The 15618-nt window shown below is 43.5% G+C and overlaps 1 protein-coding gene across 1 annotated transcript; it reads left to right on the top strand.

The window, feature by feature from the left end:
• The first annotated feature begins 1642 nt into the window (after positions 1–1642).
• On the top strand, positions 1643–4447 carry LOC125546599 (uncharacterized). Its single transcript, XM_048710796.2, has 2 exons — positions 1643–3083; positions 4040–4447. The coding sequence occupies exons 1-2, from the start codon at positions 1714–1716 to the stop codon at positions 4047–4049; spliced, it is 1380 nt and encodes a 459-aa protein (XP_048566753.2). The 5' UTR covers positions 1643–1713; the 3' UTR covers positions 4050–4447.
• The last annotated feature ends 11171 nt before the right edge of the window (positions 4448–15618 follow it).

Below are 15618 nucleotides of genomic sequence, written 5' to 3'. Positions count from 1 at the left end.
CGATGGTCGTGGACAGACTGCTCGAAATCAACATTGCGCTGTTGCGCTGTTCCCCTGCGCCAAGATCAATCAATCAAATGCAATTTTTTGAAGGTGAAATATTATCATTTTACAAAAGGTTGAAGCATGCTGCACAACTAGCAAAGCATTTTTAAAAAAGAATTGGTGGTGGGAAGAACTATTCTATATATTCTTTTTTGAAGAACTGATGTTTTTTTTTCATCACTCTGATGTGATTGACGGGTAGTGGTCGTTATGAAACAAATTGTGACCAGGGGAAATACGTATATGAAAACTAACAATCTGATTTATGACTTGTTATGCTGCACAACTAGCGTAGTTGCCTCCCATGCCCTCATGGATATGATTTATGACTTGTTTGCAATGAGACGCACGAGCAAGTGTTGCATCCCCAGATCTTGTACAAGAGATAGTGCCTAGCTCCCACCGTAGCAGGATCAAGGAGTCTGTGGATCACAAGAATAGACGAGCCCAGATAGCTTCCATTCCATTGCGATCACAGCAAATGCCCAACCCACGTCATGATCAATGGAAATACCCGCATCAACATTTATTTTGATAGTTCCTTGTGGAGGTCTAACTTGCACATTTGAAGTTGTTAATGCATGTGACAGCTCTCGGCGCCTGAAGCTGTTCCAATCCAGCTATGAACAAATGTGTTGATAATGGACTTTGGATGACTCTTTCATGTATTAGCTTCATCCGCGCATACCAGATCGCCCATAAAGTTACCACCATTCGAGTCATCTCGTCATGTACGGGAACTTCCATCATACAGAACAGCAAGCTCTGAGTCGACCGTTCCGTTCCGTCGTAGCTGTGGCTCAGTTTTACCGTTTCTCAATTTTGTATGAAATGAAATGAAATCACACAGCAGGGCCACCAAGGGAGCAAACAACAACAACAAGTATATCCACCAGACAACAAACAAACATGCTTGTAATTGTACAGCACCACAAACAGAGGTCAATCGACATACTTGTTCTTTTTGGTCTCCTATAATCGAATTGAACAAAACAGGTGTTCCATTGATCCTTGCCCTCATACTTGAACACGAAACTAAGCTGGAAACATGGCTGATGAGCAGGAGTACATGTGAGCAACGAGACGAGGGAGCCATAAATAACAGTCATGGAAAAATTAATCACCATTGTTGCACGAGGTGAACATGCTTCCGGCGGCTTCGGGGCGCTCGTTATAGCCTTCCGGCAAGCCAGGTCGGTGGACGCAGAGATGAGGGAACGGCATGGAGTCCCTATGACGGTGACAGAGGGTTGGACTGACACATCTCGCGCGGCCGCGGCGGCGAGGAACGCACGACATAGGCAACTTGAGCAGCGACAGAGAGGCAGGGATGCATGGTACGGGCCTGTAACAGATAACATGGTTAGTTGGCCTGCGGAGCAGCGGCCTTAAGCCGGGCGGGCCGCGAGAGTGACGGACAGAGGCTCGTCACCGCACGCTAGATAGATCTGGGACGTCCAGTATTGCTATCCAACGGTTGAAAATGTCAAATCGCCCCGTTTTGCTGTTATAATACCGCCTCCGCCTAGTATATCATTAGATAGATAGATCGAGATCGAGATCGAGCATCTCGCAGATATCCCTCCCTCCAGCGCCGCCCTCTTTTCTCGCGAAACCCTAACCTAAACCCACCATACCCCACCCCACCCCTGCGCCGACCCATCATCCATGGCCATGGCTGGATCCGACCAGGCTGCTGGCTGGATGATGCTGGACCGTTTCGTCTACCGCAGGGACGAGGACAACGACGGCGGCGGCTGGCGCTTCCCGGACGAATCTACGGCGCCCCTGAGGGCCACCTCGTCCACCTCCCTCGGCAGGCCTTTCGACGTCGCCATCCTCCATGCCGAGCCGCCCGCCGTCTCCCGCCTCTACGTGCGGTGGCCCGGCGGCACCAAAGGAAAATACGGCTCCAGCGCCGGCACCGCGCTCATGGCTGCGCACCGTGACCTCATCCTCTTCCAGCTCGTCTCTATGGAAGGTCATATCACGCATGACCACTTCGTCTGCATAGCATCCTCGGATCCTGCAGCTGGGCCGCACATGGAGCTCAAACGCCTCCCCGTCTGCACCATACCCATGGTCTTACCTCCGTGTTCTTGTGAGGAACAAGACACGGAGGAGGAAACTCCGTCTTGTGAGGAACAAGACACGGAGGATGCCACTATGCGGCGAGTGTTTTTCCCCAACACTGTAGGGCTGATTCGCGGCCGTGAACAAGAGTTTGCCGTGGCACAGCTGGCTATGGTCACCAAGATACGAGGCGCCCACCGGATGGAAGCTGAAGTGTGCGTGCTCCGCTCACGTGTGTCGGATCCTGACGACCATGGCATGTGGGAGCTTCAAAAGATACCTATTCAGCATCAGAGTCATGAATACTTGGCCCTGGATAATTGGTTGACGGATGCTGTCGTCACATTCAACAACTATATCTGCTGGATTTCCTACTACGCAGGAGGTATTCTATTCTACGATATATTTGCAGAAACACCTAACATTTTTTATCTTCGGTTACCTACCAGTAACCGTCCTACAACGACTCAAGAAAGAGGTTTCCTTGAGGTCAACCGTAGCCTCTGTGTCACTGGTGATCTTCTCAAGTACACGTATATTCTTCGCAATGATAAACGACTCTACGGCCCACTTAAACCTCGTACGGGTTTTACCATCCTCACTGATACTTTGAGCATAACGGAGACTGGTGACATAAATTGTTTCCACGAAAGGGTCAAGATAGCTAATGAATTGTGGCATTACAACACCTCTGAATGTCTCCCGCGCCAAGCCCTGATGTACCCTCTTGTGAGCATGGACAGCCCTAATATTGTCCACTATTTGATCTCTGAGGAAGGAGATAAGATTGACAAGGTTTCCATGGTTACGTTGGATATGATTACTCAGAAAGTCATTTCAATTGTTTCATATATTAAAGGAGAGGAAGACCTCTGTGGCCAAGATGCTGACATGGTTAAAGAAAAGTCCCACCTTCTCGCGTCCTTCCTTCCATCCGAGTTTCCCAAGTTCTTGAATCTCACAAGGTATTGATCTTTGCAGTGGACTTTTTATTTTGAACTTTCAAAAACATTCTAGATACTACAATAAGTCAATGGTAGGGTGCACACTTCGTAAAGTTAAGTTAGAAGCAGGCCCTAGCTTTTATTATGACACTATCTTTAATGGCCTTATCTATTTCACTAGCAAAAGAGCCTGTGCGTTGCAACAGAAGAAACAAATCCTTGCACATCATTTGGGCTCCATCCATGTTGCCGCTTTTCCTATTGGTCACCACCGCCGATGGTGGTCAAGTTGTCCACCTATTCACACAAATGTGTGAATCCTGAGGCGATGAACTTGGTAATAACACTCTAGCGCACCGCTTTCACACACCCAAATGATGGTAGGCAAGAAATATTACCATCCACTCTAATGAGTAGCCCACTGTTTTCCATCATTACGTTTACAATCGCTTACTTATCTCAAATCTTAATCAGATGACCATATGTGAGTATATAATTAAAAATACCTCTTATTCTGACATAAAAGGCAAAGCACAAACTATGCCTATGAACAAAATTCTAGATTATGCAAAAATGACTTGATATCACATATGTTTCAGATTTAGAAAAAGGAGCAGAAATAAAAATCAACCCTTAGGGAACTGCTAGAACTATATACATTTGGTACAAATAATACAGTCCATTTAAAGGAGGCAAATTTATTCCAGCATGTATCATAAAAGGGCAAGCACACTACCTTAAGTTAATCCAGAACCTCATCAAGTTGTGACTATATTCATTTCGTATCTAAGTAGTAGTAGTGAGTAGCGGTGTGTTTTTTGGGACACGACGACAGGTTAGGACGACATCTACGCAGCAAGTTGGGCCTTTGAGATTCTTATATTTAATATAGTGATTTATGAATACCTGTTAGATACTAATCGAGAGCTTAGAGAAGACGGCCCTGCTGAACAAAGTTATTTGGTTTGTGCTTTCAGGGATCGTTGAAACATACAGAATGTTGAGGATTCTGTGCAAGTGGGTGTCAGTTCCACCGTTGGATTGCTATGCTATGTTCGGCTGTAATCCATCTGATGATCACATGGATTTGCTGAGGAGATGGTCCTGTGAGTTGCTGAAGTTTAGATTTCGTGTGTGTTTCTATCTACTTGCTGTGTCAGTCTTGTTAGTTTTGCAAACTTGTATGGGACCCCAGTTTCGTTGGGCACTAAGAGATATGGGCTTCTGTAGTTTGATCAACTTAATAATGGTGTTTTAAACTTTTATGTCTAAGTATCAATAGTTCCCTGAGTTCTTGAATGGTCATCTCAGTTATTATGACAGTGATGTCTCTTTTGCTCAATGCCTCTATCCTGGTTATCATTGAATAGGGCATCAAGAAGCAAACCGAGTTCATCATCCTGGACAGTCCTCACGCCACTGCCACTGTTATGTCAGATTGCAAAGTTTATTTTTCATATAGATGTATCAGCCGCTTGTCTGCTTTTCTCGGTGTATGTGATTGGGCTCTGCTTTTTTAGGAGTAGTGTAGGAGCAAATTAACATGCTAGTTTGCTCTGGTTTGACTAATTAAAATTGATGGTAGACTACTAGTATCGATCACTTAGAGAGAGGCTAGTTGATTCGCTGATAGATGCACTTGAGAAGCAAGGTGAAACAAGGAGATGCAGGCCCTGAGAAGAAAAGCTGTTGTAATGTGGGAGCCATTGCACTGATGGTTTTGCTTAGTTTAGGCAATTAGCTAGAGTAACTACTATGCTCTCTTTTTTTTGTGTAGGGAAAAAACTAGTACTCCCTCTGTCCGTGAATAAGTATACATTCTAAGTCAAAGTTTTAAGATTTTGACCAACTTTATAGAAAATAGTACTGACATATATGACATCAAATTGATATATTATCAAAGTACATTTCAAAACGAATCTAGTGATACTAATTTGGCGCCATAAATGCTTTTACTTTTTCCTAGAAAGGTGGTCAAAGTAATCAAATTTTGACTTAAGACAAAAACTAGATGTACACGTATTCACGGACGGAGGGAGTATGTTCTTAGTAATATGTAGTCTGGATCAGCAGCAACAACATTATACTCCCTTCGTAAATTAATATAAGAGTGTTTAGAATACTAAAGTAGTGATCTAAACACTCTTATATTAATTTACAGGGGGAGTACTGTATTTGATATGTATTCTAGATCAAGTTTTGAATTAAATATGTTATATTCTAGATCAAGTTTTGAATTAAATATGTTATAAAAATATACATGTCCAAAATGAAATGTGTAAATACTAGTAAAAAAGAGTGAGTGATTGAGTTTTGACAGATCCGCCTTTTCTTTTCAGGAATAAGAGATTACGATTTGAGATTATATGATGGGGTGTCTGCTAGAGATCCCTTTAGATAGTTTTCCAGTAAGTTGTTGCTCTAAATAAGTGTGCCATCCCCATTTTGTGCATTATGTATGAATGATTGGGGGTCAAAATCTGCATGGTATAGTTTTATCTTTTAGTGAACCCTGAAGAAGAATTCTTGTGTTCTCCAGGGCTTAAGTTGTCTTTATCTGAGCCTTAAATCGATGATAATGTGGGTCCTTTTTCTGACATTCACCTTACAAGATTTTTTTTCTTCTGATAATAATGTGCGGCGTTGGATGGCATGTCACACGCTAGTATAGGGGCACCTTCCAGCCAAAGGGCATCTGAAGCATAGCGCGACTGATCCTGTGCTTGCCTTGGTCCCATCATTTTTTTTACGGCGCGCAGACTCAGACACCCACACACACCCAGGGCGTCTGAAAGGATAGCGCTTGGCTCCCCTTCCTTAAACGTCCCAATCCCATCACACAGGCTCGTGTCGGTATAGTGATAATATATATAAGGACTGCGATATTTGGCACACGTGTGCCACATAGCTAAAACTACCACACACCTCCGTTTCCTTCCTAATTACATGCATAATTGCATTAGTATGAATCACTTTCCACGTGCATTTCTTTCTCTAATTACATGCATACACTAGAAGACAAAAAAGTTGATGTCATCATAGATTCTTTTTATTTTGAAAATTCAAAATGTTTTGTAGTTCAAACCGTCGGTCCGATGCAAAAATCGTTTTCATATAAAAATTCTTCACGACGAGATCTTCGAAACTAGATCCCATGTTGGTATGTTTCGATGACTTTTTTTCCGGGTCAAAAGTTACCACGTCTTGGCTATATAAGTTACCACATCTGTGGTATGCAACTTATCGTGCTATTTCCAAATAAGTTACCAGGACATAAACATGGTTCTCCCACCTTCTCCACATGCGCATGTATGCACTAGAGGACAAAAAGATGATGTCATCATAGATTCCGAAAATTCAAAATGTTTTGTGGCTCAAACCGTCGGTCCGATGCAAAAACCGTTTTCACATAAAAGATTCGTCACGATGAAATCTTCAAAACTAGATCCCATATTGGTATATTCCAATGACTTTTTTCCGGGTCTAAACTTACTACGTCTCAGCTACATAAGTTATCACGCCTGTGGTATGCAAGTTATCGTGCTATTTCAACATAAGTTATCGGGGTTATATTTTTCAACAACTTTCCCCCCTTGATCAAAAGTTACCCTGGTGTTTGTACTTAAGTTATCAGATATGTGTGATTCATACATTACCGTGCTATTTTCACATAAGTTACCGGGGAATGTTTTTCAACAACTTTTCCTCTTTGCTCAAAAGTTATCATGATGTTTGTACGTAAGTTGTCGGGTATGCTATTTGTATATTACCATGTTGTTTTGATATAAGTTACCGGGTTATATTTTTCAACAACTTTTTTCCTCTTAGTCAACGTTACCGTGGTGTTTGTACGTAAGTTACTGGGTATGCGGTTCATATATTACCATGGTATTTTCACATGTTACAAGAGGATGCTTTTCAGCCCCCTAGTCAAGTTACCACGATATTTTTACATAAGGTATGGGGTATGTGGTTTGTATATTACCGTTACATAAGTTATCGGGGGTATATTTTCCAACAAATTTTTTCTCTCATTGGTAAAAGTTAACGTGCTGTTTGTATGTAAGTTATCGAGTATGTGGTTCATATATTACCGAGCTATGTTCACATGAGTTATCGAAGGCGAGGGAGGGAGAAGATGTTTTTAGCAACTTTTTTACCTCGTTGGCCAAAGTTATCATTTGTATGTAAGTTATCGAGTGTGTGATTCGTTTATTACCGTGCTATGTTCACATAAGTGACTGGGGTATGTTTTCAACAACTTTCCCCCCTCCTTGGCCAAAGTTACCTCGGTGTTTGTACGTAAGTTATCGGGTCTACATTGCTTAAAAATATCATGCTATTTACACAAAAGTTACCGGGGTATGTTTCACCAACCTTTTTTTCATGGGTTGAAAAGTTACCATGGTGTTTTGGACATAAATTATCAGGTATGTGGTGCATATATTACCATGCTATGTACACATTAGTTACCGGTGGTATGTTTTAGAATTTTTTTTGCTCGTGTCCAAATTACCAGTGTTTTCACCTAAGTTATCAGGTCTGCGTTGCGTATATTATCGTACTATTTACACCGAAGTTATCAATGATACCTTTTCAACAATTTTTTTTAACATGGTCAAAGTTACCATGGTGTTTGTATCCAAGTTATTAGGCCTCCAGTGTGTATGTTACCAAGCTATTTACATAGAAATCAATCGGGGTTCTTTTCAATAATTTTCTTCCCCGTTGTCAAAGTTACCATGGTGTTTTCACTTAAATTATCAGGTCTGTGGTGCATACATTACCATGCTACTTACATAAAATTTACCATGAGTATGCTTTTAGCAACTTTTTCCTCGGGTCCAAAATACCACGGTGTTTGCACCTAAGTTATTATGTCCGTGGGGCATATATTATCATGCTATTTTCACAGAAGTCACAGGAGGTATGTTTTCAACATTTTTTCCCTCCGACTCAAAGTTACCGTGATTCTTATATGTAAATTATGTAGTTCGTGGTGCATATATTACCAATGCTATGTACACAAAAAAAGTTACCGTAATTATGTTTTTCAACAACCGTTTTTTCATTGGGTCAAAATCATCGCGATGATAATTCCTAAGTCACTTGAGAGACGGTCAGTAGCTCTACGCGGGAGATTATGACTTATGTCACTAGCACTACAAATGTTGTAGCAGATCAGTGATCTCATATTGCTAAAACACAAGTTAATAAAAAGATCAACAAGACAAATGATATATAGGACCTGAAAGTAGTGTATTGTACAGAAACTAATTTTCATCTAGTACTGAATTTTCTCTCTTAATTTCAAATGCTAAATCATATAAAAATCAGCATCTTCTCTGTGAATCTGAATTGATATGACTGAACCTAAGTTTCCTCTCTGAATTTCAACCAACTACACTTGAGGCAACCTTGTAGCAGTCGCAAACGGACTAATTAATCCATCTGGCACAGTGCAGCAACTACTTTTACTTACTTATATCTACTACTAGTACAGGAATTCAAAAAACTGTCAACTAAGTAGATTAGCAGTAGTTTCAGTGCGCCGTTTTTCTACCCAATTAGACAATAGAAATTCTGGATCAAGAAACATGGGTGGCACAATCGGGTGTGTCCTTTTCTGCTTGTTTCACATCCGGGCGGAGCGGGAGTGACGCTTGCGCATAGGGTTCATCCATCGATCACTTGCGCAGCAGCTACTGTATTTTGCTGCGGCAAGTCCACATAGTGATTGGCTAGAAAAGCAGCACCAGTGCGACGGCCAGCGTCAGCGGCTACTTGGAGATGGCCGTCGCCGGCGTGGCGGATGAGCCATGCCGCTGCCACATTTGTGGCGTGCCGTCCCCCCGAGGAGACAACGAGCCTCCATGCGGCCGGTGACCACCGGCCACCGAAGCAGGTCAGAAACCCAGCCGTGCCCCTTCTCCCTTCTATTCTCAGCCATTCCTCTCTGGTCGACCTCAGCCCCGAGACAGAGCCCTTGTGCCGCCCTCTGCCGCCGCCGATTACCTCCGCCCATCCTCGACCAAATTCGGCCGGCCCCACGACGCTGGCCACCGGATCTGCCATCCAGACCCAAGCCTTCCCCACTGGAAGTCGCCAGCGCCGTCGCCTACATCCTCGTCCAGAGGAGATGCGTGCCCACACCGCCCCGTTGACCAGTCTTCCACCGCTCGTGTCGACAGATCCGATGGGGGCGGATGCTCGCGATAGGATCTGACGATACTGGATGCGTTAGGTGGATTCAAATCGACGGCATCCAAGTGGTGTGGCGTTTTTGCAATCTGTCACAGGGTTGCCAAATACATTTTTCGTATATATAATCATCATCAAAATATCCTACTCCTTCTGTATCGAAATACTTGTAGCTGGGAAAACTAATACAAGTTCCCCCAACAACAAGTATTATGGTACAGAGAGAGTAGATGCTTCAACAAGTGAAAGCTTTTCTTTCTGTGCCGCTGTGAAAGACTTGTTTGCATCATGACATGCCTTCGGGTTTTTTTTTTCAATGGGCGTTGGCTCAAGATGACTGCGTCAGGATGCGCTACTCATCCACGGACAGTGCAACTTTCCTCGCTCTCATTCTTGATCGAGCTCAGACAACAAATGCTAAGACACCTGCACCACATGAATTTAAGCGGCCTGTAAACTCAGGGGACGGTGGATTTCTAGCAATTCCCATTAAAAGTAACACAGATTCCAGAATGTTCGCTAAACACGCAGGAAGATGCAAACAGGCCCAATTGTTCACCAAGTCCTCCCAAGACCAGAGACACAAACTTTGATGGACAGAACAAAGATGGGATCAAGCAGCTCCAATTTCTCAGGGATTCTATCTCATCCATACAGAAGGCCTGACCTTACGACGCTCTCTACTGCACGCTCTCTATCTTCTTCCTCCAGCATTTCCTTCGTAAGTCTACTCACTAACCCCATCACGTCAAACGGTTCCTGCAATACGGTAAGCCAATGATAAATTGGTGAAAAAGCTCCCGCATGATCATTATGGAATTATTCTGTAAGTACAATGACCCTACAAATTATTTGATTGGCTTTCTAAAGAAGGCAATCCTTCATGGTGAATTAACACACATATAATGTCACAAGTCTACCATTCTTACAAAAATAATAATGGCGAGTTAATAAAGATCTGTGTTTCTCATGCAGATTCGCCCATATATCTCAAGGTTATTTCAGCAATATATGCAGGTTACCAACGACAACAAAAACACAGTCCGCATCTTTTAAATGCCAGACATGAAAAATGAAGATAACAACGTAGTGAAATCCCATCAATTTCGTGCCTATGAAGATCGAAGTAGCCATACCAAGTGCATCAAATGAACTTAAATAATAAGAAGGACATGCATCATATAATCGGGCTAGCCCAGTTCGACGAAAAGAAAGACAAGCCAACCGCAGGCCAACTCCTTAGCCCAGGAGCATTCTCCATGACCAGGAAACAAATGTAAAGTGGCTGGTGGTATGGTACTGTCAAATACAAACGATTGGGAAGTATCTAAGTGGCTGGTGGTATTGGCGCTCATGAATGCAGTTGATATGGCCGACCAGCTTGGTGTGGGCAGAGTTCAGTTCGAAACTGATTGCCAAAATCTTGCCCAAGCCGTTACCTCCAACAGCTATGATCTGTCTCCTCTCGGTAATTTGTTCACACAAATCAAAGATAAGCTAGGAACCCAGTTTATTCACGCACAAGTGTTGTACGTGCCCCGAGAATGTAACATGCCAGCACACCTGCTGGCCACTATGGGTGCTGGGCTAGCTCAAGCTGAGCGACGTGAGTGGTTTCATAGCTACCCGGTGGATGTAACCCGTGCTGTAACCGGCGTTTCAGCCGTGATATAAATGGAATACGTGTGTTCCATCTCAAAAAAAAAAATCCAGAAGGGAGGATAAAGAATGCAAGTTCCAGCTTCTCAAGGATAATGATAGATAGAAGTGTTCAGGTTTGTCTGAGAAATACCACTGAACATGGTAAACAGGTCTTGGGTCAAATCAGTTGTGCAGGCCCTCCCCACCTATAACCATAAGAGTCCTCAAGTCATCGGCAAGCCTCTGTGAGGATCTTATGCAAATTATGAGGATTGTTTGGTGGGGTGACGAGGAAGACAGAAGAAAAGTCTGTTGGTGGTTGTGGGAAAAACTTACAAAAGTCAGAGCAATGGACTTAAAATATCTGAGATCGTTCAACCAAGCCCTTCTCGCTCGGCAGGCATGGAGATTAATCGAATTCCAGGACAGACTCTGCACTAGAATACTAAAAGCTCGCTGCTACCCAAACAGGGATTTAGGAACACATTGACCGTTTGGCAGGGAATCGAGCATGGTTCAGATTTGCTGAAAAATAGTGGCATCTAGTGAATCAGCTCAGGTAGAGAAGTGAGGCTGTGGAGGGACAATTGAATACCACATGGCAACCTTGAACTCTCTGCCAATACATGACACTCACGGCTTCGCCTGGGTATCAGACCTCTTCATCCACTAGACCGAACGGAGAGAGGCTGCTATGCAACCTGATCTGGAAACGAAAGTACCGCCAAATGTTCATTGAATTAAATTTTGTTCATTGGGATTAAAAAATGTTCATAAAAATTCAAATTTTGTTCTACGCATTCAAAATTTGCTGTGCATTTTCAAAAAATGTTCATTAATATTCCAAACTTGTTCATTAATTTTAAAAAATGTTCATCAAATTCAAATTTTGCTCATAAAATTCATAATTCTTTCATCCATGTTTTTTTTTCTAAATTGTTCATGTAGCAGAAAACATGTTCATCATATTCAAAATTTGTTCACCATAATGTTTAAAAAAATTCACAAATTCAAAAAATGATAATCAATATCCAAATTCAGTGGCATTTTTTGAAATCATGAACATTTATTAAATTCGTGTACATTATTCGAATTCAGGGACATTTTTTTGGCTCAACAAACTTTTTCAAAATTCTAATAGTTTAATTTTTTGGAACTATTTCGAAATCCTGAATTATTTAAATAATAAAAAACAAAAGGGAAGAAAAAAAGAAAAGAGGGGACACCCTGCCGCTGCTATGGGCCGGCCCAGATGGGCGCTCGTGGGGGTGCCACGGAATAAACATTATGGTGATTTTTTCTTAAATTTGATGAACATTTTTAAACATTATGGTGAAAAAAGTTTTAATATGCTGAACATATGTTTTTGAAAAAACATGGATTATTTTTTTTTAATTTAATGAACAAAATTTGAATTTGATGAACATTTTCTAAAATCTATGAACAAATTTCGAGTATTAATGAACATTTTTAAAACGCTCAACAAGTTTTGAATACGATGAACAAATTTTGAATTTTTGTGAACATTCTTTCAATCCCGATGAAGAAAATTTAAATCTGATGAACATTTTCTGAATTTGATGAGTAATATATTTTTTGTTGATTTGAAAGAAAATTCACAAAAAGGTGAAAAAGTAAAGAATAAAAAAGAAAAAAGGGAAAATAAAATAGAAAAGAAGAAAAAAACAGGGAAATGGGCCAGCCCATACCACATCCGCGCTGTAAGGGGGTACACACCACCGCGATCGCGAGCGCCCTACAGATCGTATAGGATTGCCCCGCCAGAACCAGGGAGCGCACACCCTCCCCGCTCCCCCACGTGATATGCGGGGTGCCGAGCCCCTTGGTTTTCATTTTTGCTTGTTTTTCTGTTTTAAGTTTTTTATTTGTATTTAAATAATTCGGTATTTCAAAAGAATTACAAATTGCTGAATTGTTCGTGCATTAAAAAACTATTCCTGATTTGAAAAATGTTCGCGAAATGATAAATTCTAACGGATTAAAAATTGTTTTGTGATTTAGAAAAAAAACGGGAATTTGAAAATTGTTGACGATTTCAATAAAATGTTCATGAATATGAAAATATGTTTAATTTTTCCAGAAAAAAATGTGAATCGGCAAAAACTGTTCATCAATTCAAAAAATGTTCGTAATTTTCTAAAACATTATGAATTTGTAAAAAATATTCACGAATTTGAAAAACATTCATGTGTTCAAAAAATGTTCACAATTTGAGAAAATATGTTTGCAAATTTGGAAGATGTCTGAAAAAACAAAAAAAAGGAAAAGAAAAGAAAAGAAAGAAAAAGGAAAGCAGAACAGTAAAGAAAAAGAAAAACATGTAAAAAAAGGAAAAAGAAAGAAAAACCTGAAAGAAAAAAATGAAAAAAAAACCCGGCTGTGTGAAGGTTCTAGAACGTAGAGAGGGGGGGGGGGGTCCGAAAAGGAGCCAACGTTGTAGGGGGTACGTGCCACCTTGCTATTTGGTGACCTACGCGCCAAATAGGAGTGGCCGTATATAAGCTCCATCATTCTGTAGGTGAGATCAGCGAATAATTGAACTAGCTCACATTTCCCTCCTCCTTCCTTTGTATCCCCTATGTATCTTCTTCTTCCCCAAGTCATCCTCCTCTGGTTTTTCCACTTGTACTCAAATCTGAGAAAGTAATCCTAGATCGAATATGACAAGTGGTACACAGAGCTAGATCTGTCCAATTCGCGCTCCGCAATCCTGAGATTCCTCTGTAACATCGACCTATTGTTATTGGTTGTTGATTGCTCTCGGGCGATTGGCTAGAAATCCAAAATCGGTGCGAGACGAATTCAGAGGGAGTGGCGACAACGCTTGTCAAGCTGAACCCTCAGACGAGACATCTGGAGGAAGCGATGCGCTCTATTGAGGAGAAGGTGATGTAGGAATTTGCGGCTGCTGCGGGAACAAGCGGAAGGGATAGCAGAAATCTGGGCGTGGTTGGAAGGATCTGATAGCAAGTTTGAGGAACAAGTGTCCCGGCTAGATCAAGTCCAATCCAAGGGGGGAGATCCATCGGGATCAGGTTCAGGTGGCGCGGGTGCTCAAGGAGACTAGTTGAGGAATATCGCAACAACAGTACTAAAAAAGAACACTTCCATGATAATACAGACGACGTGTAACTTGTCTGCGGGTCCGGGAATGCACAGTCACCATGCATGATCGCTGGTGCAATGGGGTCGTACGTCGTGGGTGTTGCTCCTGCTCGCGTGCTAGCAGCAAGGCAAGGCGTGGCACCGGCGGCGCCGCCAAGCACACGAGCCGCGGCAGATGTTAGAGCATCTTCGGCCGCCCCCCTAGGATGCCCCCAGAACCACATTTTGGCCGTCGGCGACTAAATTTTCGCTCACTCGTGACCCCAACAGCCCAGATTTCGCTGAATTTAGCCAAAATTAGAGCCGACGGTCAGAGGCCACACCCAGCTCATCGGAGGCACTTGGGGGAGGAGAGAGAAGATTTTGCTTCATTTGGCCCACAGTCAGCCTCCCACTCCCTCTCTCCATCTTTTTTCTCCGGGCCCCATGCACATGCAGCCCCTTCTTCCACGCCTCCACTCCAACCACCATCATCGCCCACAAATGTAGCCCATCCTCGCCCTGCTCCTGGCGTCGCCGGCGCCGGCGCTCTGCCGCCACCGCGCGCCCGCGGCCGACGGGTCGAGGCCTCACTCTCCCGTGCCCGCGCCCCACGCCGCCGTCTCCAGTTGCTCGCCACGCCCCACGCCGCCGTCTCCAGTGTCCCTCGCCGCGCCCCGTGCCGCCGTCTCCCGCCCCGACCTGAGGCCGGCCAACGCCATGCCGGATTTCGAGGCGTCGGCGCCGGAGCATGGTGCGGCGAGTACTTCTCCCGCGCGGACGTCGGCTCCGCCGTGTCGTGGAGCCCCGAGGAGGACGAGCTGCTACGCGGCGGCGAATCTGGAGGTGAGCGACCTCTTGGCGCCAGAGTCCGGGGTGTACCGGCGGAGCGTGACCACGCCCTACACGAGGCTCATCGCCCTGGGATTGGGCGGCCGCGTGGAGTCCAGGGTGGCGGCGATCTAGATGTAGCCGAACTCCATCATGCCGAGGGAGCGCGTAGCGGCGAAGACGGCGAGTGTGACGCCCTCGATTCAATCGTACACTAATCATACACGCAAATGTGTACGATCAAGATCAAGGACTCACGGGAAGATATCACAACACAACTCCAGACACAAATTAAAATAATACAAGCTCTATATTACAAGCCAGGGGCCTCGAGGGCTCGAATACATAAGCTCGAAAACACAAGAGTCAGCGGAAACAACAATATCTGAGTACAGACATAGGTTAGACAAGTTTGCCTTAAGAAGGCTAGCACAAAAGCAATATCGATCGAAAAGGCAAGGCCTCCTGCCTGGGAGCCTCCTAACTACTCCAGGTCGTTGGCGGTCTTCACGTAGTAGTAGGCATCAACGGTGTCATCTGGTTCCTGGGCTCCGACATCTGGTTGCATCAACCGGAAAGAAGAAAGGGGGAAAAGGGGGAGCAAAGCAACCGTGAGTACTCATCCAAAGTACTCGCAAGTAAGGATCTACACTACATATGCATCAGTATCAATGAAAAGGGTTGTATATGTGGACTGAACTGCAGAATGCCAGAAGAGAAGGGGAAAGCCTAGCCTATCGAAGACTAGCATCTTCTGGAAACCACCATCTTGCAGCAA

Source organism: Triticum urartu, chromosome 3A (genome assembly GCF_056163025.1).
Source record: "Triticum urartu cultivar PI428250 chromosome 3A, HENAU_Tu73, whole genome shotgun sequence".
NCBI lineage: Eukaryota > Viridiplantae > Streptophyta > Magnoliopsida > Poales > Poaceae > Triticum > Triticum urartu.
The sequence above is the reverse complement of the archived record's forward strand: the minus strand, read 5'-3'. Positions and strand labels throughout refer to the sequence as shown.